The following is a 26620-nucleotide window of genomic DNA, read 5'->3' as shown; positions in this document are numbered from 1 at the left end:
GACTGGGTGGAGTTTCTCCGAAGTACAAATCGACTGTAACAACACCAATCACAGTGATTCAGTGCGGAAGTAAACGCGTCATGAGTGGCTCGGTCAAATAAGGCAACGACTTCTCTTGCAGACTGCCGCCAATCACAAGGAATAAACCACATGTGCGGCTATACCTTGTTGCAGTCTAATAGGCGTTTAGATCTTTTCGCGAAAAATGCCTGCCCCTACTTATCACCTATGTGCCAGGTGCGTTTGTGTTGTGCATGGTTAGATAGTTAACGGCGTCCTGGGGGGCCTACATCCAGGAAAACCTTGCCGGGCAGCGACCCTGATTGGTGCCACTGCCTCTGGTGATGTCACGACCCTGAGGACCATTGCCTTCTTGCTTTTACCACGGGCTAGTGCACAATTTCTCACTTTATGAGTAATCCCAACCACCACCTGGCATACTCAGCCACCATGGGCGTAGATCCCCGGGAGCCACGGGGACCCGGGCCTCTCTGAAACTAAGAAGCCCCTCACTGAGGGCTTGCAAATCGTGACTGTGAAACGGGATTGCTAAACACAAATGTCAAAACCATGTTTCACAGAAAACTTTCTGAATATTATTAATTTTTCTGCTTATTGCATGTACATAAGCTGACATATTGGAAGTACACAACATACAAGCACCCTATCCAGAGATGTTGTCTGTCGGTTAAAAACCCCACACAAAATCTAGGGTCGTGCGGGTGCCCCACTGTGAATCCTTCAGATTTGCACCCGTCACCACTATCAGCCACCCCTGTGTCCTATCTCTACCAAGGCTGCAGGTGTCATTACGATGGAAAGAGTGAGACGTGAAAGGGGTATGACGTATGAGTGAAATGTATGGATGAAGAAAATATTGCAGGATGCCAGTTCCCATAAAACTCATGGTAAAGCAGGAGATATGTTCAGTTTTGTGATGTCACCATGTGCATGTGGTGGCACAGGAGATATACTGAAATTTAATAAAAAAAAACACTGCAAATGTGTGTCCTGTGGACGCTACGAAACGGTTTTGATACATTCAGAGATTGATGAAATTTTTCTTGTTTGCAAGTAATAATGCAAAATGTGATGCAGGGTACGCATTACCACGGAGTTCCAACAATATACTGTTGGTGAATGACATACAGCATGCATTCATTAATACGTCAAAATTACTCTCATGACAAATTATAGTGCACGATCAGTAAAAGTATTTTGTCAGAAAGATTTAACCAACTGAAAAAACTTAGGGTATGTTAACACAACAATAACCAAAAATTTTAGGTTATTGTTTTCACCGATAGCTCTACGAAAATAAAGCTTAGTTTTTCTGATTATAATTATTAATTGTCTATCAACATGTATGTCACACTTTGTAAGCAGCTTTATAACAAAATGCTGACAGTTCAGCACTGAAAATGACTCATTATTGGCTACTAGTTCATGATGTCCAGCACTTGTGATAAACAAACATTTTTGTCGTTGCATAGGGTTTGGGAGTGTGCCGATTTATCCGTCTCAGTCAAATTAAAATAATTAGTAAAAAGGATCTTAAACAAAAAGCAAGTTTTGGTAATACAATTCTTGTAAATTCACATCACCTAGTAAATTATACTGTAAATACCAAACTTACACCGGTTTTGAACTCGGGGGAAAAAACAAACAATTCTATCCATACAAAGAAAAAATTTAATATCTATATCAACAAAATTTTTGTACAAGTAGTTTGTTTATTATTATTGTAGGTCTTGTAGACGATATTATAGTGATTCGGCTGTTGTTTACACTTGGAAGGTGTGCCTTCATAAGTTTTATTAGTACATATTTTTAATCTTTGCAGATTTTAAATTATGAAGTAGTTAAATGAATGTAAAATGCAGAGATACATACATTTAAAATTACAAGGAACATGTAATCTATCCATAACAGAAACTTAAGTTTGGAAAAAAGTACCGTATTTACTCGCATAATGTCCGCAGTAATTTGGCTACATTTTTGACAAAAAAAAAATGGGGTGCAGACATTATGAGGTGAAGTCCGAAAAAAAATTTTTTCCCTCAAAATTTTACATGTTTTATGTAGAGTAAAAAAATTTTTCTCTCATAATTAGTTTACTAGCAGAGCGCTGGTGACTGGCGACCCTCCGCAGCGGACATGAGAAATGTGACAGGTGTCAAGATAATTGGGTGCCAGCGATTAGTGGAAGACGCCACTCATTTTTTTTTCTTCTCTCACTCGCGTGTGTGCTCTTACGTTCAGAAGCCGCAGCCAGCCTACACAAAATAAACGCTTTGCGTGAAAAGATTTTTTTTAATTTTTCATTGAGATGGCCACTGACGGCACGGGGCAGATGTCTAATGTCTGCATTAGCCGGCGCCGGCGAGCCTCCCTCCCTGTCCCTTGCCAATGTCTGTATAAAGAAACCGTGCGCATGTACCCCCACCACTTCTCCGCTACCTCCCCTACTTTGTGACGTAGTGTGAGTTGACGTGTACTGGCTCGTGCTATATATAGCCCATCCCCTTGCAACTCGCGTGACGTCGCAGGCAGCTGCGCAGTGGAGTGCGAGTTTCTGAGTCCGGACGGTTTCACCACGCTACAAAACCCTCTCAGCGACCGCTCCGGAGAAATGAACAACTCAATGTCAAAGCATTGTTGACAGCATCGGTAATTTTCCATCCCGTTACTGTGCCTTTCAGGGGTGGCCAAGGTTGCTTTGTCTGGTGCGGACTTTATGCGGATTTTAAAAAATTCCATTTCAAGTATTTAAAAATAAATGTGCGGACATTATGCGATGGCGGACATTATGCAATTAAATACGGTACATAAAACTTGCAAAGCTTATGCTGCACTACCTAGATTTAAACACTGAAACTAGCAATGTGAGTGCTTCTGCCAAGTAAAGGTCTACCCAAGTTTGCTTTAAGTGTAACCTATACGATTTGTTATTTAGAATATTATGTACTTTACAAGATTTTTAATTTTAAACGCGCACATAATTATAATGGAGTGCAAGATTTTGAATAGTTTTTCAGTCTCCTTCGAAAATCTGTCAATCCAAATGATTTCCATTGCTAACTGTAGTGTGTTGCGAGTCATCCTTTATTCACACTTATTACCATGTTTTATGCATCACTCCACATATAGTGTAAAACAATTTTATTGTTTTAACAATTTTTCAAAACAGTACAAAATCTATACCACTTATGCAGATACATAATCTAAGGCCAGTTACATAATTGAGTTTACAGGGCATGCAACTAGCTACTCCGTTTTGTCCACAATGTAAACAAGTTCTCTGACACCACTGATTCAAATAAGTGGGTGTTTGTCCATCCCACCCAATTTTAAAACTCTTTATATGAGTTTTTTTCTTTTGGGTTTCTTTTTTCATGTAAATGAAAAAATATTGTGCCCTAATTCTCACAATTTATCAGACATTTAAATAAAAAGTGAAGAAAAAAAACAGGAACAATTACTATTTCTTTTCCTCAGCAACTAGATATCTATGTAAACTAACAACAATAAAATTAATTTTGAAACTAAAAACAATAAATAAAACAACATTAATTGCGTCAACAGCTAGAAATACTATACAGCAATTAAAAAAGTTAGTATGTACAATGATTACTAAATACTCATATTTAATATGAAATGGGAGCTATTGACAGCATTAACAAGCATATCAATAGCTATCCTGATTTTCCCTCACTCTCAAAATTACTACTGGTCTAGCTCAGTCAAGTTCACATTGATTCTTTCTTCCTTTCACATAAATGTTTTGTGAAAAAATTTAAAAAAAAAAATTACAATAATAATTATTTGGGTTAAAAAACTAAGCTACACTCTTAGAATAAATAGTAAAAAAACTAGACATTTCCGAATGATAAGGAAACACAACTCAGAAATTCCCCCCCCCCCCCCCCCCCCCCAAACCAAATTAAGACACATCCACCATTTTTCCATGTTATCTCCCCCCTCAACTTGAATCATTATTTAAGTTCCTAAAAATGGTCTTTTTAACTAGGAATTATTTCAAGTAAGTTTACATTTCTAAATAAATACCCATACCTCTCCCCACTAATAACACAATGTTATGTATTCTCCTGTGTATAAAAAATTATTTTGATGCCAGTTCGAAGAGCGTAACGCTGCTTCTTGTCTCATACCACGAATCATCTTCTGTGACTGTGTGTACTTAACTTACGTCACTGTTGCATTGGGTCTGGCATAGGGATGAAGCCAAAAAAAAAAAGGATAAGTGGGTAAAGAGTAACTATTAATAGAACTTTTAAAAGTAGGTAGATGTAACTGGTCTCTCCCCTTCTGTTTATAAAACTGCTGGCTGACATATTCCAAGCCAGGAACCTTCCCCTCATCAAGCCACTGGGTGACATCTGGCCGTGGTGCGGGGGTCCACTATCTAGCAATTGTGGCTGGAGGGGTGTCGAACTGCACAGTAACAACTAACGTGTGTTCAGACTTGTGAAATATAGGCGAGACCATTAACAAGGAACTGAGAGTACATATATGCACATATAACTATATATATTTAGAACACTTTATTATTTACATTATTAAAAAATGATGATATCTGTACTCGGCATCTTTGCAACTGAAAGCAGTATGTACATATTGCCTGTCGACCTGGAGAAGCATGTACCGAGCAGTTGAGCTGTGCGCTACGACTGTACACGTGCTACACGGCAGCGAGAGCCAGGACATTACACGAGTGGTGCGAGGCGGGCGACAGGCAGATGGAGGCCCGAGGCGTGGCCAGCGGCCTCATCCACGGCGGGCCGATGTGCGACCCCCGGCGCGCCACGGCGCCGTACGGGGGCGGCGACAGCGCGGGGAAGCTGTCGTCGGGGGAGCGAGCCCGGGGGAGCAGCTCCGAGGCGGGCGGCGAGCCGAACGACATGCGGTGGGGCTCCAGGTAGCTCTCGAGCGCGGAGAGGGTGAGGAGCGCGGAGCTGGGCGTGGGGGCCTGCAGGAGGGAGCCTGCCCTCTGGCCCGGCGCGGGCGGCGCCGTGCTGTCGTCGTCCACCGGCGTGTGGAAGCCTGTCTGGGAGGCTGGCGAGCTGACGCTAGAGCCGGCCAGGGGCGCTGCCGTCCCCCGGGCACACCTCGGTCAACTGGCAGAGCTCCCACTCCGCACACCTCACGCTACACCCTCACCACCTACACCTGCCCTCTACTGCAGACACGTGTGACCATTCTTACAAGTGTCTGGAGGACGTGTGGGTAAAAAAAATACTATATATACTACACTAACATCATCAATTATATAATTACGGAAGTAACCAAAATCCAATCATTTTTAATTTTTTATCATTTTATCAAAATTATTTTATTAACTGTATATTTTTCAATAATAGACTCGTGAATAGCGAGGTGATGTAGAGATGGTAACATAACATGACTCAGAACAGTAAATGGGATAGTTCCTGGTAGTGCTCTAACGTGAGGAACTATCTCAGCATTTGACTAGAATTATTTTGGGAAACCACAGAAAACCAGAATCAGGGTGGCTGGAACCCAGGTTCTCTATGATGCCAGTCCAGTGTCTGACCACTGCACCACCGGCATCCATGCTTCAAATTACACTCAGTGTATATCTCTCCTGGGGACATTACCACAAACACTGCATCCTTGCTGACACCTCAGCAACTAACTGCAACAATACCTCATCACAACAGCTAGGCAGGACTGTTGCACAGGCTGCCAACACCTAAACACCAACCTAACATCCCTCACGGAATGAAATGACGAGAAAATGGCGAGCACAGTGACATGATTCTTCAACATTACATCACTTGCCTTCAAAATGATGAGCCGGTTCTTTGAACCTTGAGCCATGAATTTTTTGCTGCGTTGCTTTGATGCGCTCCATCTTCATTTTTATTTTCTCTAGTATTTGGTGCTCCTGGTCTTGTTGTTCAACTATTCGCTTCACACGCAATTCTTCTATAAGTTCTGCCCCCCTGAAACGAACATACAACACTGCTTGATAGTTCTAACACAACTGCAACACAAAATGCAACTCCAACACAAGACAACTTACATGAAGGATCAAGGCATTATCTTCTGACTGTGAGGTTCAGTGGTTGGATTATAAGGTACCTTATATTTTAAAATGACTTAGTGTAACAAAACTTCTGACCAAATATAAGACAATTCACATCTAAAACTATGTGGAATACACGATAACCAGAAATAAAATATAACCATACAAATATAAGTTAGCCCCATGAATACATATTATCTTGAGTATAATTTGAGCTTGAATATACAATAAAACTGGATACAAGAAGACTTGAATTTAAGGCAAAACCAATTTTGGATCAACCTGAATATACAATAAGCTTCTATTAAAACACTTGGAATTTCTGAGATTAAAATCTCACATGTCACTATTGTAATCAAGATTCTGTAAAAAAATTCCTGAAATTTAAAAACTGACTATTACTGAGGATTCAAAAGAAAAGATTGTTATTTTTTTAGTAAATTTTTTTTTGAAATATAAGTAAATCAAGCCCAAATTGTAAAATAGCATAATACCCGCCCCCTGCTATCAATAACACTTTAAAATGAGAATGTGTTATTTTGATGAAGTTTTTTTTTAATTTTTCATAACTAATTTAAACTCATGTTTCTTCAATTATGTATAGTCATTTAAGACATATTGTTTGTGCTTTAATAATATTATTAATATGGGTTAGGTGTTATATAAATCTGAATGTAATGTGTTTTATTTTTTTTCACTATAATTTGCTTGATCATTAAAATTACTGTCATTTAATTTTTATTTTTTTTTTTTTTTTTCCTTTTTTTAAAGCATATTCTGGACAGTAAGACTGTAACATTTTAGAACTTTCTAGAAGCCAAATTCAAAGAAAATTAGTCTTAAGTTTGACTTTGATATTCTGAAGAATCGTACACTCCCAACATTAAGCAGTCCTAGGAATATTATCGAGAGAAAAACATTTTATGCTGTTTTTTTAATTTATGCTCATGGTTGATGTCCTAAAAGAAAACATGACATGAATTCAAAGGTCACAAGGTTTCAAAAATAATTTCAGTCCAATACATTATGGTAAAAGAGCATTCAAAATATTAAAGTTTTTAACACCATTATCCCTAGTATTTTAGGAGTAGTCAGGAATGCCACCGATTGCAAAGAAATGCACAGAGGAGAAAACGGGGTGGATACCAACCTGGAGGCAAGTACAGTCATGGCCTTTGTTTCGTTGACCATGTGCACAAAGTAATAACTGCAGAACAATCGCCTCATGAAGACGAGAGCCGTGAAGCAGACGGCATCCCAGGCCAGCCCAACGTGGTCGACAGGCACGCTGCACACTGCCATGTCTGGAGGCAAACATAACAAAAAAATAACACCTACCACATTTACCCAAACAACCCACGCACTAATTTTTTTTTGGAAAATGTACGTTGAAGAAGCACGATGCTCGACGATGCAGCACGGCAACGCTGCACAGCACAAGTTCCACCAAGCTCCAAGGTTGGCTAACCTGCTACTGCTTAATGGACGACGGACATCTAGCACGTTGTTTGTGTGTGTTTCTGTGAGAAAGAAGTTGCAGTTGCCATCATTTACAGTTGCTTGAAAAACAAAATTAAAATTATTAAAAAGGCTCAGGAAATGGGGAAAATGGGGGAAATGTGCTGTTGGAAGAAAGTAATTTGCAGTGGAATGTCGTATACGTAACTGGAGTTCTGAGTGATGGTGTGTTCTGTACTGCAATAAAATTTTATTTGAAATGTGAAAATTTATTTTTTATGTACTTCAGAAATTCCTCCATTTATTTTGTTATAATTTTTTTTAACATAATTTTGGTGGGGATGTTAATGGAGCTTCACTGCGGTAAACACAATAGCTACGGTCGCTAACCATTTAACATTCATGAATATTTTGCCTTGTATCACGGTAAACATGTTACCTATCACAGTTGATCCCTAAATAAAATATTTACTGCCTGATATCTTTAGAGAATTGTATTTACAAAAATATTTTTAGGGTAAATATTTAGACATTTAATAGTACTCCTGCGGTAGAATAAAGAGTGCTTAAAACAATAATCATCAGACCTCAACACCCGTACCGAGAATACCATTATGTTTACAAAAAACCCTTAAAAGCAATTATATTATTACAACTGAATAATTACTGACTATTTTTTTTTGTTTTGATCAAAATACTATGGGTGTGAGGCTTTTTGGAGGGCGTGGCCTATCCAGCTAAACACAGTGTCGGGCTGTATGTCAGGATGTATTTAGTGTCAGGCTGTATTCACATTTTTTTTGTAGTGATAATTTTATGCATTTAGCTGAGTTTGAAAACAGAAAGGTTTATATACCCAATAAAATTTAAATACAAATACTTCAGAATTAAAACCTTCTTGTATGAGCAGTTTAAGATTAAAGAAATTCTTCCAAGATTACATTTCCAACATAAAACAGTAAATATTACAAAGAAGTAGTAAGGTACAATGAATATTTTTTAAAATCATAATAATTTGGATTATAATCAGATAAAAACTAAACCACCTTTAGCAGCGGGGCTGCCCGGGAGGAAGTCTATTTTCCGGACGCAGCCTATGCCGAGAAGCTGCACGGCCCAGCAGGCCGAGCGCAGCGCGTGCTTGATGAATACGCAGCCCACGATCTGCAGCCAGGCCTTGATGACGATCACAGACACGTTGTAGCCGAGCAGCACGTTCCAGCACTTGACGATCCTCCCCAGCGGCATGAGGTAGGTCTCCTCCCCGCGCCACAGGAAGATGAACGTGCCGACCAGGTAGCCGATCGAGAATACGTTCACCCTGTTCGTCCCGGCCAGGAACACCAGCCCCAGCGTCACCCACAGGAAGATCTGGAACGTCACGAACTTCAGCACGTCCAGCCACGATCTGCAACAAGAGACAGAACCACCAACGTGATTGCCCAAAATTATATAAACAGCTGTTTTAAAATGAACACCATGTACCTCTAAAGCACATATTAACAGCAGAGAAAGCTTATTATAACCTGGCATTCACCAGACAATAGATTGCTCTTTATCCGTCCTACATGTCGAAACATCCCAGCGCACGCTCGCGCATATATTTCATCTATCACAATCCTTGAGCATTTTGTTTTTCAACACAGGAAAACCTATATATATATATATATTTTTTAAATCATTCCTAATTTTACAGTTTGTATTATTATACACAACATTTTCCTTATTCATATGTAAATCGAAGTTAAAACATTCTGTAAATAATCAGGCAAATTAAAGATGTTACATAGTATGTCTCCTACAAAATGACATTATCAATTCCATGATAAAGTAATAAACATGGACTTCTATAATAGTTACATTAAAAACAAACACATAGCAATTAAATAACTACTTCACAATTTGCATTTAACTAAAATCTTATTACTAAACTAATTTTTAAAAATTAATTAATTATTTTAAAATGTTACCTTGTGTATGTCACAAAGTCTGGGACAGAATTTTTGAAACTAGGTTCTTCAACTTCCTTCTCAATATCTCTGTTGCTCCCACCCGGGTATTCCTGATTGATGTGTATCTTCTCTATGTAGAACACTATCCTCTGTCTACACACGAAGAGTAGCAGTAGGAAGTCACCTGTGAAATAAACAAGCAAACAACAAACTGAAACAATTCCATTGGTTTCATGTTAACCATAGAAACTAGAGAGGAAGTTCCATAATAGCTGCTGGTGCCCTGTTAACTGTTAGCAGAACTATGACACAGTGCTAACAATGACCTTAGTGGAATAAGAGAACACGCACCATCATATGCTATGATGTCGACCAGGGTCTACACCTCTCTTACGAGCCCGATGTGACTCGCCAACGGTCACCCTTTCCCCCACCGAGCAGTGTTTAATCCTCCCGCCAAAGCGTGTGTGCGTGTGCAACATATTTGTGATGCCAACCCAATGCCACGTCCCCTTGAACATTATCCTAATATATACAGTCAAACCTCTCTGAAACGACCCCTCACGGTTACCAGGAATAGGGTCGTAATAGAGGGGGGGTCGTAATAGATGTTTTCCGAAATTTTCAGTTGATTTCAACCCCCCTTCCCAAACCGATACTCGCTAAGAAACCAGCCGTATAATGGCAGGATGCTGTCACTCACAATGCTAGACGGCTTTGCTTTAAACCCACTTCAACCTTCATGACAAGTCCGTCGCCCTACAGGCCACCTCTAAAGAAAATATGTCAAAAGACAGTTTATTTTACTGGTTAGTTTACATGTCACGAACCCCGGATTTAACGAAGCAGTGATTTTACGAATACATTCTCGGGAACCGTCAAAAAATTGGACATTTTGACCAAAATGTGAAAATCAGAAAAAAAATAATAAAAAAGTGAAATGAAAGATCATTAAAATCTGTTAATTTTAACACACAGCAGATTTTTGTGTCGGCTTTAATACTTCCAATAATGTTCATGTAAGAATAACAAAAATAATGGGACATTTCCTTTTAAAATATGGCAGCTGTAGGCTCTGCAACGCGAGTGGGCGCACACTAAGCTTGCCCGGCTGGCTGGCGGCAGCGGCTTCATGACGCATAAGCTCACCCCTCCCTCCCCTCGTTAACATTCTTCAAGGCTAACCAGATAAATGTGGGGGAGACAGACGGCAGCCAGTGTTTTTCCTGGGTGGGCAATAAGTGGCATAGCCTTTTTTTTATGCTGGGTGAAGCGACCTTTTTCTATCAACCCATGGGAAAAGATAATTGCTTGAGCTGTCAAAATAAACATCGCTACGGCAATTAAAACAAGTCGAGGCGGGCGTGCATCCAGTCGGTCGCTGTGTATATCTACTCGAAAAACATAACATCTCAATTCATAACAAGATTCCTTATAACCCACACGTATTGCCGGATGTTTTCAGACTGATCCATGCAAGTTCTTTAGCCACGTTTTGAATGAAAACAACTGGCGGGCCAGTGTTGTGCCCTGTTTTGCAGACACAAAGCTTTTATCAATTTGTTGACAGTTTTAATATATTTTTACTCTCGATAAAATGAAGCAGATAACGTGATTGTTAACAAGTACAAGCAGCATCCGAGATTGGCCGCAGCGCACGGTACGGGGAGAGGGTGAGCAAGGGCGAGCGAGTGGCAGACTACCATGTTCACACGCTGCGGCCGGAGGGTTTTTCCTGCATTGTATTAATAGTAATTAATATTTAATGGTAAGTATTTTATTTATTAAGTCATAATACACCAAATCGGAAAAAAAACCTGCATAAGTCATCAACAATAGTTCATAATTTTAAGCCAGAAAATATACCAAATCGGACTTCAAAAACTAAGCAAACATTTTCAACCGATAGTAACGTAAACACGTTGCCACAAAAACCTTTATCTTCACCCTGCCGGCAAACGGACGTGGAATGGGAGTTGTTAAGCGCTGACAGCGGTCGACAGGAAGTGGTATCTATTTTTAGATATGCGCTGCCTACGGCAGTACAGCACTCGGCAAGAGAAACGCAGTAACACGCTACTCACCACAAGAAACTTATTTTCTGTCCGATTTTCTTCGGATTTTCAGCAATTTTTTCACGGTTCCTCGAAATCGGGTTGTAATAGAGGTGGTCGCAATAAATGGGGTCGCAACAAAAAGGCTTTACTGTATTGCCATTTTTTTTTAATTTACCACCCCGAGTGTGTTTTTTTTTTCCTTTTCAGCATGTAAATAACAAGGATGAAGCAGTGTTATACTTGTGGGATTTGGTAATCCACCCTGTTATGAAATATCTTTTTTTTTTTTTTTTTTTTTTAAATCTAATTGATGCAGTAACTTAATTATATTATTGTAACAGATTCTATGTATTTTTTTTTTTTTTTTTAGTTGCTATTGAAGGGCTTATTTTGTTTCACCTTCACCATGCATTTGAAATCAACTAGTTTTTCCAGATCAGTGATTGGACACTTCCTGCAGCTATTGTCCGCTGCACTCCCACCAGACTTGAGAAGAAGAACGCTTGCCACACCCCGAAACCTACAACTTTGTATTAACTGATCTGTTACATCCACCACTTATATAAATATATATTTAAACCTTTTTGTCTTTGGGCGGCAGACTGCTAAACTAAGTAATTATTTATCAGTTTACGGATTTCATGAACTTTAATGACAAACGCTAACCTTAGTCCAGGCCACGAGGTGACCTGGACCAGAAGTTTTTCCAATTCCATGCGATGGGCTTTTTGATATGTTTCAACTACCGTATTCTGTAACGTTAACTACTAATGTGTACAAGAGCTGCATCAATAAATGCTATCTTACCAGGTATATTTGAGCAACCACGTTTTGTTCGACGCACATAGCGAGCCATGTCCTGTGGTTGGATGATAAGGGAAACTTTGAGTCTCGCACCCACACAGATCACATCACGGCCCTGTTACACAGAGTCTCCGCCGGGTCCACATGCCCTTCTATATAGTGGCACCCAATGTAACCGAATGAGGCTACATATTTTAATAAAACCCCTAAAACCACTGGGACATCAGCTAAATAATGCTACTTTTATTTAATTGCCAGGAAACTGGATATTTCTACAAAAAACAAATAACTTAACATGCAAGGATCTTAATTGTAATAATTTCTCCATCTTTCTGGCATGGGACTGAAAAGGATAATTTGTGCACAATGGACGTTAAAGTGACTAAATAATGAGCCATCAACGGTTATTTCATAGTAAATCTAATAATATCCAAGTAGTTAAAAAACCATGAAACTGTACTCACAAATAAGTTTGCGGGCGGATGGAGGATGCAAAGGGTCCGGCAAGTACAGCCAATCTTGCAGACGACGCAGAGTGTCCGACTTGTACCAAGGATAATCTGAAACACCAAGGGGTATGTTCCAAATGGCAGATTTTGTAGACAAAGTTTTGTACAAACACTTGACCTGGTTTTAAAATACAACACTTGCAAAAATACAAAATTACAACATTTGTACGTTGGTATAAACTTTAAAACAAACAATGTATACATATTATTAATTAAATTTTAACTTATGATTTAAGTTTGTTGATGAAAATAAATTTTAGAATTGTAAGCAAAGGTATACAGCTTAAATATTATTTTAATAATATTTCAACAAACATTAACTGGTGAAATTATACAGACTTAGAAGAGTTGCAGTTGAAGCATTTGAAATATTGGTTTAATGAAATAGCACCAGATTTTAACTCTGAAACTCTTTAAATATATATTTTTTATGTTTTATATTAAACACACCCATCAATTATTGTGATTGTGAAATTAGTAGATGATGAATTCAACTCAAATCAAACTTAACAAATAAATTACAAACTAACCAATTCAAACACACCCTTAGTCCATTTGGTGTAATGGTAATATCAAGGTATAAACTATAGCTGTATAGCTGTTTCATCTGTAATTTATTTCATCTTTTAATAACTGATACACATCATACAGCATAACATCTCACATCACACCGACTGTCTGCCATGGATGCCAACCACTGCACCCATAACAATAGCTGCCTGGCATAACTTAGAATAATACTATTTTAAATGAGCAATGCAAAGCTTCATTAAGTACCTTCTATAGTATAGTTATGCATAAAAATTAAACAAAAATATTTACTTAAAATTGGAAATAAAGAGGCAAAATATGAGAACCAAGCCACTTGTACCCAACTTTTATGAAAAACGTATTTAAATTTTTTCCAAAAGAAAATAAAAAATTTTGTCCCATTTTTTAAAATCATTCTGTTCAAATAACTTAGTACTTTGGATAAACTCAAAAAGACTGACTAAATAATTACTCAAGGACAAAGAACATACGTAAATACACAGCAGTGCCTTACCTTTGCACAGCCCTGGAGGCAAGCCGACCGCCATGGCATACTGAATGGGAATGAATATAATTATGAAAACTTGGAAGATCGGCCACACTTTGGCCAGGATCTCGCGCTTCAGAGAGAACAGAGCTCCGAGCCAGAACGCATAAAGAACAGCGTACACATCCATTCGCGAAGCAATCAGGATCACCAGCATCACCAGGCAAATCTAAAACAATGAAATTAGAGTATGTATCATGATTGTTTATAATTACAAGTATTTGTTTTTACGAGAGTATTCACAACCCCTTTTAAGAAAGAACCAATGTCAAAATAACGGAAAACACACATTAGGTACATAATAATTATCTTGTTAAACTTTTAACCTGACCCTACATCAGAAGTATGTATGAATATGTGTGTGTATATATATATGGACTACAATGAGATTTTGCTATGTACAAGTTTTTTTGTTTTATACACATTTTCTTACACAGCTGTTTCATTCTCTGCATGAAAATGAAAACCAAAAACCAATACGTGCCAGGCCGTATTTTTTTAACCTAAATTCTTTATCTTTGGACAATGTAACTAGAAATTTAGGCCCTAGGCGTCGGCATCGGCCCGACTTCGTGTGATTCCGATCCGCGATCAACGGTACCTTGAGTTCTGTAGGGACATTACTAAAATATTTTTTTTTTTTTCTTTGGCGAGTGACAAGACTCCTCGACCGTCAACGGCAAGATGTATGGTGCTGTGGTATGTATTTGGACCGCATCCTATCAAAATTCAAATACATCGTAAAAATTTGTATAAGAAAAGACAAAAAACTGTGCAAGTAACAAAGTTTTCTAACTAAATTCATTTGTAAAATTGTGTACTGAGGCCATGTAATGATGACAAAAAACATTTTTTTTTGAAAAGAAATAAACAAAGGTAATTAAATAAACTCTGTTATTTCCAAATAACGTAGAACGCAACCATCGTACTGAAAAATTCCTAAGGAACATTGTTTGTCTTTGTTTGTTTTGTTTCGTTTCTATGTGTGCTTAGCCGGGCCACACATACAACGTAACAATCCTTCGTCATTTGTCATTTGTAATATACTAAAATGGTCCCATGGCTGTTTGCAGTGAGACAAAAGGACCGCACACCAGTTTGGTGCCTTGTGTGGGGCACTTGAAGCTCACGCCAGAGTCACTCTTATTGCACCCTTGCCACACTGTTCAAGTTGTATGGTTCACTTTAGTTATTTTAATAACTATATATAAGCTTCACTTGTTTATTACTACTCAATACATGTTAAAAACAATACAGTATAGTACTGAAAGCAGCTTGGGCTGCCATCACGACATGCTACATGTTTTTTTATTAGGTTGGCCAACTTAACATCTCAACTATACCAACTGCAACAGCCACCAGGTCTAATTGTCCGAGACAGCTACTGGAAGGCAGGGCCCGTAAAGCACTAGCACAGGCCCACCTAAAGCAGTGATGCTATTTCCAATAGTCTTTAATCTACATGTAGTGGTTCTGTAGCTATTTCTTGCATCACAAATAGATAAGCATACCAACTGTACAACACCCGCAAAAATTCAACTAACTGAAAGTCAGTTAAGGCTCTCTTTCATATGCCATGTAAATTTTTTTTATTTTACCATCAATACTAATATTTAAGTGCTATTTCTGAAATTTTAACATCTCCCTCCCTTGCGTCTGTAATATAATGGATGTAACAAATAATTGAGCAAATTTTTAAACCCATTACATTTGATGAATATGTGTTGAAAATATTTGGGACAGAACAACAAATGAAGGGGAGGCGTCGTGGTAGAATTTAAATAGTAAGGATGATAAAATTAAAAAAAAAAAAAAGCAACATGGTTTGTTAGAATAGCAGATCAAATTCACTTCTCAGGCTACAGTAAAAATGTATCCAAACATTAGGGTTTTTTTTTTTTGCAGCATTTGATAAACGCCCGTTGAATGCTTGCATATCAAACAAAATATGAAGTTATCATAAATTAAGAGGGACACTGGAGAATGGAGTCTGAGCTCACCTCGATGCCAAATTTGTAAAAGCCGTAGTTCAGAAGGTACTTCAAGCAAGACCTGATGCTGTCGTCTGCGTTCTCCCGCCTGGTGTTCGGGAAGAGGACCAAGGGCCGGGCGAGACCCTGGCCCCTCACGTGCCGCACGTACATCTGCCTGATGTCGACGACCGACAGAACTGTCGCCAGCACTATCATCCCTGACACACACACAGCAGACGTGAGGGACACACCCAGCTTTCAATCTCGGGGGGAGCCCAGGGGATAAGCGAAGGGTTTTGAGTGGTAGGCATGAAATACCTCCCACTTAAATGGGGGGTACGAAATTTTGAAAATAACATCCTTTAAGGTTATTTTAACTCATTTATGTAAACTTGAAAAGTGATTTTTTTTTAGTTATACTCTTTTCGATGTATTATAATGATAAGAGTGAATCTTATCAATAGCACGCACCATTTTTGAAGATTTGAAAGAAGAAGAAAATTAAAACTCTTTTAATATACACACTATTACATCCATACAGGAAGTTTGTAAACCGCATAAAAAATTTTTAAAACTTATGTCTGAAATAATTTTTGATATGACCAACCATAGCTGAAAGGGGTGGAAAGAAAGAGTTGGAGAACAAAAAAAAATTCATAACTTCCTTAGAAGTCACACAATTGAATCCGTCCCAATTTTTTATAAATCTTATAATTTTTAAAATAAAACTTTTGTCTGAAACTATTTTTGATAAGACAAACCATTCCTTCAAAAGGGTTGAAAATAAACAGGGCTGTAAATAAAAAAAAATCATAATTTTCGTTCCATATACGCTAACAAATCTGTTGTAATTTATTGCGACACCATAAAATATTGTTACGAACGCAGATAGGACAGCAACAAGTGCCAGGTTCAGAGCTGGCTGGGAGCCCTGACGACCACTGGCATCACACGCTGTGTCACTTGCCGTCCACTGAGTGACTTGCGAATAAACATTTTTAAGTATCAGGGATTGGTGATCATTGCCTTGGACAGGCCCAAAACTCTTGAGAGTATTGCTCACTACCTTCAAATGGTTTGCTTGTTTCTTCCTTTTTCCTCTCTATTCCTGCTTTCCCAGCTACTTGTTCAGACAGCATTTTTTCCCGGTTCTTCTTTGCCTTTTTTTGGTTCCTCATCTCTTCTTGGTTCTTCTGAATCTCGTCTGACTGCACATAGTTTCTCCTTGTACCATCTTCATGACTCCTTGTGTTTTCATCATCTCTTCTTGGTATCTCTTCTTGGTCTTTCTTCAACTCTTCTTTGCATTTCCCCCCATCTCTTCATGACTCAAGAATAAAGCATGGAATACCTATGAGAAAATGTTTTATCAATCATTTTGGAATATTAGACAACATATGGGATGTCATGTACATTTATGTTCTTAAATTGTTCCAGAATTTCTTAGGAGTTTATAGATGTTTCCAGAATGTTTTCAGAAGAAATAGGTACTTTAAAATCTCCCTATGCCTGTAGACTGTGCCAAAAGGGATTTTTTTAATATTTCCAGTCATATTTATATCTGTGGGTTATTTGGGGGGGGGGGGGAAGGGGGGAAATTGCCCCTCATCACCACCATTGGAATGCCACTGGGGTTTGCACTGCCTGGCTACACACAGAACAACTGCAAGTGACTGAGCATTATATTTTAAATGGTACTGAACCACTTCAATACCGACTCAGAGCTTAAGTTACAAGCCACACCAAAGGTTAGCAGTGTAACATTATTGATTTCACCTTCACAATCTCAGCAACCATAGGTCCACAGAGCGAGAGAGAGAAAATTTCAGTTAATAAAGAGAAAACAAAAGAGAGGTATAAAAAATAACAAAAAGTAAAGGTCAGAAAATAAAGAAAATGAGAGCACTAAAAATGGGAAAAAAATAAAATGGAACCTACAAACCTCTACTGACTGTAAAATAATAAAACTGATTAAGTATCATATAAGCAAAATGCTTGAAATTAAAATTAATTTATTTCATCTTTTAACTACATTTATAATGCAAATAAGAGCTTTGAAAACAACCATAACAAACTTTTGAAATCCTAAACACTAACAATATTTCAGCAGTGAACTTACCAATGTAGCCTTTGGTCAAGTCCGCCAAAGAATGTTCACTATTCTTCTTTTGAAAACCAAACCACTCCGCATCATTGAAGTTTCCACTTGCTCCCTGGAAAATTTATATATTATCATGGGCTTGTAACAACTGCTTTACTACCATTCACGCAGATTAAATTCCACACCACATTGCAGCCATTAACCTGAGTGAACCACCTCATCACAGAAGCATTGCACATTAGCAATTAATGCTTCAATAAGTCAGCTTAATACGAGAGGGAACTAACCATCTGGAGGTAGATATTTAAGTAAGCACTTTGAATCTTTGAGAAGCTATTCGGTACTGTTGTCTTCCAACTGCCAGGGGCTGTGACGAGAAACCAGCAATGAAACATTTTAACGTCATCCAGGGGCCATCTGCCGTGAAGCCCGATACGACTCCACAACTCCCCACCCCTTCTCCCTGCCCAGGGCACTACTTCCCGGCACCGTGTGCTATGCGGTGTTGAACAGCCCATGTGGAAGGCGTTTCTTGGGGGAAGTGCATTAGTCAGTGCCACATACACTAAATGATAAAAAATAAAATTAATAACTGTAATTTGTTTATTTTTCATCCCCAAGGGTTATGTTCTTTTCAGTTACGCTCATCAACCATTTCAAACATACAACTACATATAATTTATTACATTGTCTCCATGCCGACATTTCTAAACGCAACCAAGAGGCAATAAGATTTCATGCTTTTTATATTTTTTCAACGAAACTGTTCTAAAGGTTTTGCATCAATTTAATAACTTTTTTATTATGTGAACGTAGGCCTGCGCGGTTCCAGATATTTCAGTTCCGGTTTCGGTTCCTTTAAAAAGACCCAACCTGAAACCAACTTTTTGAATCTTCTGTTTCGGATCTGGTATTTTTTGTACGTTTCCATTACATCACATAGCAATATGTTTATCATGCAGGAAAGGTAAAAAAAAATTCTTCCAATGTGACTGACATCTGATGATGTAATAATGCCTAAAACAAGTATATCATAGAATATAGTTTACAATGAATTGTATTGGGGGGGAGGGGGGGGGGGGTAGGGTTTAGATACAAATCAAAAGACATCTTAGTTTCAACAAATTTAGGTGGCCATAATTTCTTCTTTTAATTTTTGCTTTCGTAAAAACATAGTATATTTAAATAGAATACCCGAAGTTCGTAGTAAATGGCTGCTTCAAACATTTTATTTCAAATAATACATATACCAACTGTTATGACGCAAACACTGTTGAAAGAACATGGCATATATCAGTTCCTTTCATATATCGTTGGTACCATGATTTGCCAGTTGGAAAGTTACGATTTCTGGCTGTTCGTACATTAAAGGCCAATTATAACATAAGCAAAGTATACAGACACCAAAAACTGCATTCTAAAACTAAGTAAACTGTAGACTATTAAGAAAAAATTAAAATTTAAAAATTTATAAAATAAGTGCCAAAAAAATGCTGAACCAGCAACAATTGGCCTACCTTTTCCAAAGTATGAGGTTAACTTAAAAATACTTTAAAAAACAAAGTTTTAGGTTAATGCAAAGAGTGTACACCCCCCTCTTCTATGTTTTTTAAATGTTTTTAATAACTAAATTACAACACATTTAACCTCATTAATATTTTGTGAAGCATTAAAAAATTTTTTTGGCTTTATAAGAGCTGAAATCAGAACAGATAACTCGAAGTAAAAACGTTCCTGAACAAAACCGAACAACAACCACCAGAACCGCACTGCATTAATGTGAAGCTTTTATGCCTTATTTTAAAAACATATGTGGCACAATTTTTTAATGACCAAACTGTCTCTTTGCACTAGCGTGGGGATATCTCCCAGCACTCTCTACAGCTAGCTCTCACCCTGGTCAACCTTCATCACCGCTAGAGGCCACATACCGTACAACCTAGCACCCTGGGGACATTGCTTACTGCTTAATTAAAGGATTGTAACCATAAATAAAGAGGGACCAAAATTAATATGACTGTATCGTCCAGTCACATGGGTGCTGCACTAGAATTTTAGTAAGCTGATTTGTGCCGCAGGGCATTTCATCTAATAATTTTTGTTTTATGTTAACTGCTAAGTAGTATGGGAGTGTGCTATAAATTAATATTGTTGGGACCATGTGTTTCTCTTTGACCACGTGGGATTGCATAGATGTTTGGAGATGTGTGGGATGCCATGAGAGCCAATGTGTTTTATTAACATCTAGCATAACTTATCTAAGCTGAGAGCAGACCATATCTTTTATACACAGCTCTACTGTAAGGGGTCATGTCTTCTTGTTTGCCCCACTAGGGCTACCGAATGCCCTGAGTTAAGAGTCACAACTGGGTCCCTGTCACCCCCAACCACATAGTGGCGCCCATTGAAACATTGAAATACAATGCACATGCTCATTAACTTACACCCTAAAACCACCATATTTATTTAAGACCAGGCCTTGAATCAGAATTAAGGCTAACATTTTTTTCAAAAAAATTATTAATTTGTGCTACTACAGCCAATTTTACTAACACAAAACAGTTTAACAAACAACAAGTCAATTAAAATTGGTGTTGCTTTGTTATGCTATTATACCACTTGTGTTTTAAGTACATTTAGTCCTCTAAGTTAGCAAGAGATAGCAGAATTTACGGACAGGTGGGCCGTAGAGTCCTTGAGGTAGGCAACATGCTACAGCAAAAAGATCTTTTTATTACAGTGGTCTACGGTTCAGCACATTCTTTGAATCAACATCAGTCGAGCTGCTTGTATTCAGATTTACTTTTTTGGGTGGATTATGGCCATCAACCTTTGTCGCATTACTGAGCTGCTGGCAATTTGAGATAACTCGGAGTTTACAGGTACAGTAGAGTGTTTCCTGTTTTCTAGAGGGTTGTATTTCACGTTTCACATTTTCACATTTGGTTTTCCCATTAAAACCATACTGAGAATGGAATATCCAGCACGGTCACGGACAGGAACGTGCAAGGACATTCACCGGCAGGGAGCAGTTGACGCTGTAGTCGTGGTGCTTGAAGAAGTCTATCTGGTAGATCATCTTGGCGAGCAGCAGGAAGGACACCAGCACCGCGATGACGTGCGTCGTCACCAGCAGGATCCTCCGCCCGAAGGACACCGTGGCCACCACCAGGAGCAGCAGCAGGAAGTGCAGTGCGCACACCTGCCATTGGTTCACCTTCAGATCGACACTTCGTCCCGCCTTCCCGGGCACGCACAGCTTCCCAAGAAACCACACAATTTTAAAAACTGCTATAGATATCAGAGTGGTGTCTGCCTACGAAAAGTATTTAAGAATGCAATGAGGGTGGATGAGTAGTTCTGTTTCCATTATTTTTTTTTTAAACCATGTTTTGAAGAGTGAAAAGAACTAAAAGTTGTGTTTTAGGAAAAAAATTAGATATGAAACACCAAGTGCAGATTCTTGAAAGCTATCAAGGGCCTTGCATTATACCTTTATCATCAATTCTCCGTCATCTAATGTTATTGTTACCGCTCAAATCTCGTAGTTGCCCTATGCACAACGAGAATACTGCGCCAGTTCACACACAGCCTTGGGCTTAGAGGCAACACTACGCTAGATATACCAGCGAACGTCACATTATCATCCCGCCTCACTAACACATGTACACCCCTGACTAGGCGGGCCCCTTAGGCTCTGTCGCCTCGTTGATTATTTCATTTTATAGTCATTGCTGTTATTTAAGGGTTATTTCTGAAGATTTTTATTCTATGTCTCACCACAAATTTTCTAACCAGACATGCACCAAATGTTATGTAGTCACGCACTGCTCATGATTAGAGAGGGTGAAAAATTGTAAAAACGATATAGCCGCGAATTAATGTGACTCGTTAATTACTTGCGATTAAATGCGAAAATCCCATATTCCTGCGAATTGACACTAAAAAGTCTCGTAAACACTTTGCCGGGCAAAACTAACATAAAAAATACATTTTACAATAATTTTTCATGGAAAATTTGACCTTTTAAAAGTTAATTTTTCACGTACATGTAATCAAACCCTAATATTTACTCTAGAAACAAACCACGCCACCATGTTGCCAAAGAATTGCTGCCAACACTTTTTTCGGCATTGTCAACAACTTCACAACAATACGAGAGAAATAAAATATGGCCGCGGTATATTCTCTCTATGAACTTATCGAAGTTACTGCGTACGAGTAGTGTCGTTGAATCTCGTTCGATACATCGATTGACGATTCTCAATGTGTTTCTGTAGCGCCATTTGCTACAGTACACATACGGTGCAGCTTATCTATGCGGTGCAGTAAACCTTTGCTTTGTTTTTACCGTTGGTTTTTACGCTGTTTGTCAACAAAGTGTAGTTTGTGTGGATTTTTGATAAAGTGCTCACATTTTACCATACAGCAATTGTTTTTAGGTGTCCGTTTTCATACACACACGCGCATCGGAATTTAAGGGCCATCATTTTTATGTTAGCGATACAAATATTTTGATGTGCAAGCAGTGCAACCTTCGCATCAACTGGGAGAAAAAGGATACGTCGGAAAAACATATTAAAACATCGGGTCACATTGACAGACTCAAGCAATTTTCTGAGCAAGATGACAGGAAACGACAGGCAACATTAACAACCACACTGCACAACCAAAAAAAAGCAAAAATTGAGAAAGCTGAATTTATTGAAGAGACTCTGAAAATGTTTCTCAAGGCTAATATCCCTCTTAGAAAAATCGATGATCCAGCTGTAAGGGAATACATCAACAAGTACATTCCTGGTTCTGGGGACATACCCCAAGCATCTACACTGAGAAAAAATTATGTCCCTGTGGTTGGTGAAGCGCTTATAAAATTCTATAATATTGGTAATAAATGCTATAAAAATGCTACAAGTAAATATTTAAATGCTATAAATGACCAAAATAAATGCTATTTTTCACCCTCTCTACTCATGATTACAATCACTCACAATAGCTTGCAAATATCATTTAATAAATACATGGCGAAAAAATTTTGGATGAAAAATACAGAGTGAGAGAGTTAATGTGCTCAATTTATGAGAACAGCCCTTAAATAATAATAGTTATGGATAGAAAGCATGACGAGTGAGACTGAGTCTTATTATCTACTACCAACTCTTCATGCATCCTCATGGCCAAGTGAATTACAATGTATCCATACTTCAATCATACAATGTATCCATACTTCAATCAAACTATTTATTGCTCAGTGTGATACAATTCATTAAAAAAAATTAACATAACTAAGAAAAGACTGAGATGAGAGTCTTCAGAAAGCAAAGCCAACTCCTAGAAATAAATTAAAACACAATAAGGAGACAGGAGTCTAAATATTTTGTAAAAAATGTTTAGCACCCAATTTAAATGAGTTTTATAAAAAACTAGTTAGTCCATAAACAGCATTAAAATGAAAAAGAAAACCTAATTAAGTCCCCATTTATTTCATTTCGTGACATTATTTCATTAAACACTGCTGTAACTACATTTGTATGGTTAATTCTCAGACCATTTCAGTGAAGTAGGTACCTATGGAGTTTGGTGAGGTTAAATGCTCATTCACTATACATTGTCATTTAAAACTTCACTTACATCATAAATGCACATCAAAACTACAGACAGCATCATTATCTTCAAAAGATGCAGTTCCAAAAAGCACCAGCCCAGCTCCAGACAGTCGTTGAATCTTTTCCTGAGTTCCTGAGCAATCTGCAGTAGTTCCTCTTTGGAAAGATCTATAATGAAAAAAAAAAAAAAAAAAAAAAATTGGTTGTCTGTAAAGTCGGTTTACGGAAGATAGTTTAACGTGATGTCATAACAAAACATTAATGAAATGATTGCATACTTTTATGAATAAAATTGAATCATTTTAATTTTAATAATAAAAGAATAAATACTTGAAATTATACTAGTAATCATATTTTTAAAATGCAAGAATAATTAACCTTTATTGCTGAAATTGTTGTTGTAATAAGCAATGAAAACCACAGATTAAAATTCGTTGAGAATATTTTACGTTTTTATGTCTTCCAGTGCTCAAAATGATATGCAATTGTGGCCCCGGGCACTAAATTTTATTTATAATTCATTAATAATAACGCCCCTCGTGATAAACAAAGGAAAATATGTATTAACGAGTGCCTGGTTTCCGCGGAAGCGGTTAGATAGTGCGATTCGTTCGGTTCACATCCGTCACCGTAGATAGTAGCACCGTAGGGGAATAATATTATTTCGTTTTTATAATACGATTTTATAAAAAATACGCATCCCAAATACATCAAACTTATTTAAAATGTGTTACAATATTTTTTAAAACATTGTGCAAAAGATCCCGGGTGTAATTTGAATTATTATGTGTAACTGTAAAACACCATTGTTCGTACAAAAACGTATTTGAAAATTCAACATTACTTTTAAATAACTGTACTGATTGTGCTGAAAATCGGTGGACGATCGTTAAATTACATAATATTAATAATTCAAACAACGAAAACCTGATTGAAAAGTCAAATCGATGGTTGTTCCAATCGAGTGGAAGAGAGATGCAGCGCAAGTGTACAATGAGTGTAACGGGACACATTGTAGTGGGACAATGTGCGTTATGGGACACTTTTTCGTGCGTGCAACCGGCGTTCATCGATTTATTAGACGTTGTCACGTCAAAATAATTACAGCCATAAAAATTATGGCATCATTTTAACACTGACATTGAAATTTTCCTTTTTTTATTTAAAAGAAAATGTTATTTTGTCATGGTTGTAGATGTAATCATATATAATTTGATCCAAGCACCTATTTACTGACATAATTTTGAAGAATTTTCTACTGACTGAATTAATGACACGTGTTATATAATCTAGTTCGTATTCCACTTAACTTTGATGTGCAGATGTTGTAGCCTATGAACGCACACATGAAACTACCTTAAACTGTTAATCTGTTAAAACCAAACAATTATGTATGAAATAATGAATAAATGCCTATTCCTGATGGATTTTCAAATAACTGAGGATTGGTAAAAATGTAGATCATGAGCAGGGAACTGTTTCTGTCAATTGAGAACACATAACTGCTGAAATCAGTCTGTACATACTTCCCACAAACAAACTTTGATAATATTGAGCTTGTTCAAAATTATTATTTTATAATATTATTATATTATGTTTTTTAATAGGTAAAAATAGGTTTTGCCAGTGACAGGATTTGAACAATGTCACTTGAGTTGACAAGCCTGCACTCTACCACTTGTAATGCCAGCTCTCTTAGGTATATTTCAAAAATTTAGATTAGTTTTTACTACGGCGATTTTAGTTTAACACATATATTCCAGGGTAGTTTCACTATCATCAAGTTTCATTTGGCACACCAATACGTTTGGCATGTACCGTAATGTTTACAAAAGTGACTTTTGATGGGTGTATGTTGCTACATGTGGGTCCATCAACCATCTTTGTGTCACAATTCAGTCCTTGGATTGCTGTTCCATTTTCACGAAAATACTCCTACCAAATGCTGTATACCAAGAGCCAAGATGTTAACACATCACAAAATAATCTTTTGAATTAACTGTAAAGTTCATCCACCCACAACTTTATCAGCAATAAAAATTAAATTTTTTCCTACCCTGATTTATTTGTTCAAATTTAAGAAATAAGGTTTTTAGCAAAATGCTTTAAGTATAGAGTCAATACAGAACCACTCAGTACGTCTACTTAGTGGTAACTCGTCATGTTTGTAGTTAAAAAAGAATAAGGCAAACTTGTCACATGTTCACCTAGAGACATTTAGGTACCACTTCAGTCTGTGGTCAGACAGCAATACTTAGCCACATATTCACTGAGTTCAAATCTAACCTGGTTATTTCTGAAGAACAAAAGCTATATGGCTGGACTCACACTCGCATCTAGGTCCTCACGAATGTTTAGTCCAATGTTTCAGTGTTTCATTACTTTGCTGTTTACATACACGGATACATTGTAGTGTAAACATTGTTTGTGTACATGATTATGAACCTACTGCTTTGTGATTTACCCTTGGTAACCCTGAGTAAATAAATTGGTTGGATGGAGTACGGCAATGTTCAGTTAAAGAAAAACTTTTGTTTTTTCCTCCAGAATAAAGATTCTTCTTCATAAAACAAGCTCCTTTAAATTTGTTTCATATTTTTACATACAGTTACAATACGTTTCTTTAAATTTTCAATTCTATACATTAAACAAATACATCAAAAAAATCAATGAAGTTTCAATTTTTATAGGGAATGTTTACAGAAATAATAATGAACTTCTGAAAAATGTACACAATTTATTAAATTATACGGTAAAAACCCTCTTTGAAAAAAAATTGGTGTTGTTAAGTGGCGTGCAGGAAGTTTTAAAAAGGCATTTAAATTCTTACGTTTCAACGTGCGCAGAGAGGGCAAGCCCCTGGGTCGAGCAAATTCCTGGTTGGTGCCAGAGTCGCCAGCGACGACGATGGACCCCTGTGACGGCCTGCCAGCACTCAGACTACAAGCAGAGAAAGTTACGTCAAGTTATTTTTGGTAACCAGTGCATCAGAATGCTCATCAACATAGCTAA

At 37.6% G+C, this 26620-nt stretch overlaps 1 protein-coding gene across 9 annotated transcripts in view; it reads right to left on the bottom strand.

Annotated features, from left to right (window-relative positions):
• Positions 1-26620, bottom strand: part of LOC134542056 (piezo-type mechanosensitive ion channel component-like) — a 182752-nt gene that overhangs the window by 59502 nt on the left and 96630 nt on the right. For all 9 annotated transcript variants that reach the window (XM_063385911.1, XM_063385914.1, XM_063385918.1 and 6 more), the window contains 11 exons: positions 26439-26548; positions 23634-23776; positions 21022-21204; positions 18021-18114; positions 15929-16119; positions 13896-14097; positions 12806-12901; positions 9499-9664; positions 8575-8936; positions 7221-7374; positions 5824-5987 (listed from right to left, as the gene is read on the bottom strand). In XM_063385911.1, coding sequence (XP_063241981.1) covers positions 5824-5987; positions 7221-7374; positions 8575-8936; positions 9499-9664; positions 12806-12901; positions 13896-14097; positions 15929-16119; positions 18021-18114; positions 21022-21204; positions 23634-23776; positions 26439-26548 — 1865 coding nt within the window. The remainder of the gene's footprint in view (positions 1-5823; positions 5988-7220; positions 7375-8574; positions 8937-9498; positions 9665-12805; positions 12902-13895; positions 14098-15928; positions 16120-18020; positions 18115-21021; positions 21205-23633; positions 23777-26438; positions 26549-26620) is intronic.

Source organism: Bacillus rossius (genome assembly GCF_032445375.1).
Source record: "Bacillus rossius redtenbacheri isolate Brsri chromosome 4 unlocalized genomic scaffold, Brsri_v3 Brsri_v3_scf4_2, whole genome shotgun sequence".
NCBI lineage: Eukaryota > Metazoa > Arthropoda > Insecta > Phasmatodea > Bacillidae > Bacillus > Bacillus rossius.
Note: the sequence above shows the minus strand (reverse complement) of the source record. Positions and strands in the feature narration are given on the sequence as shown.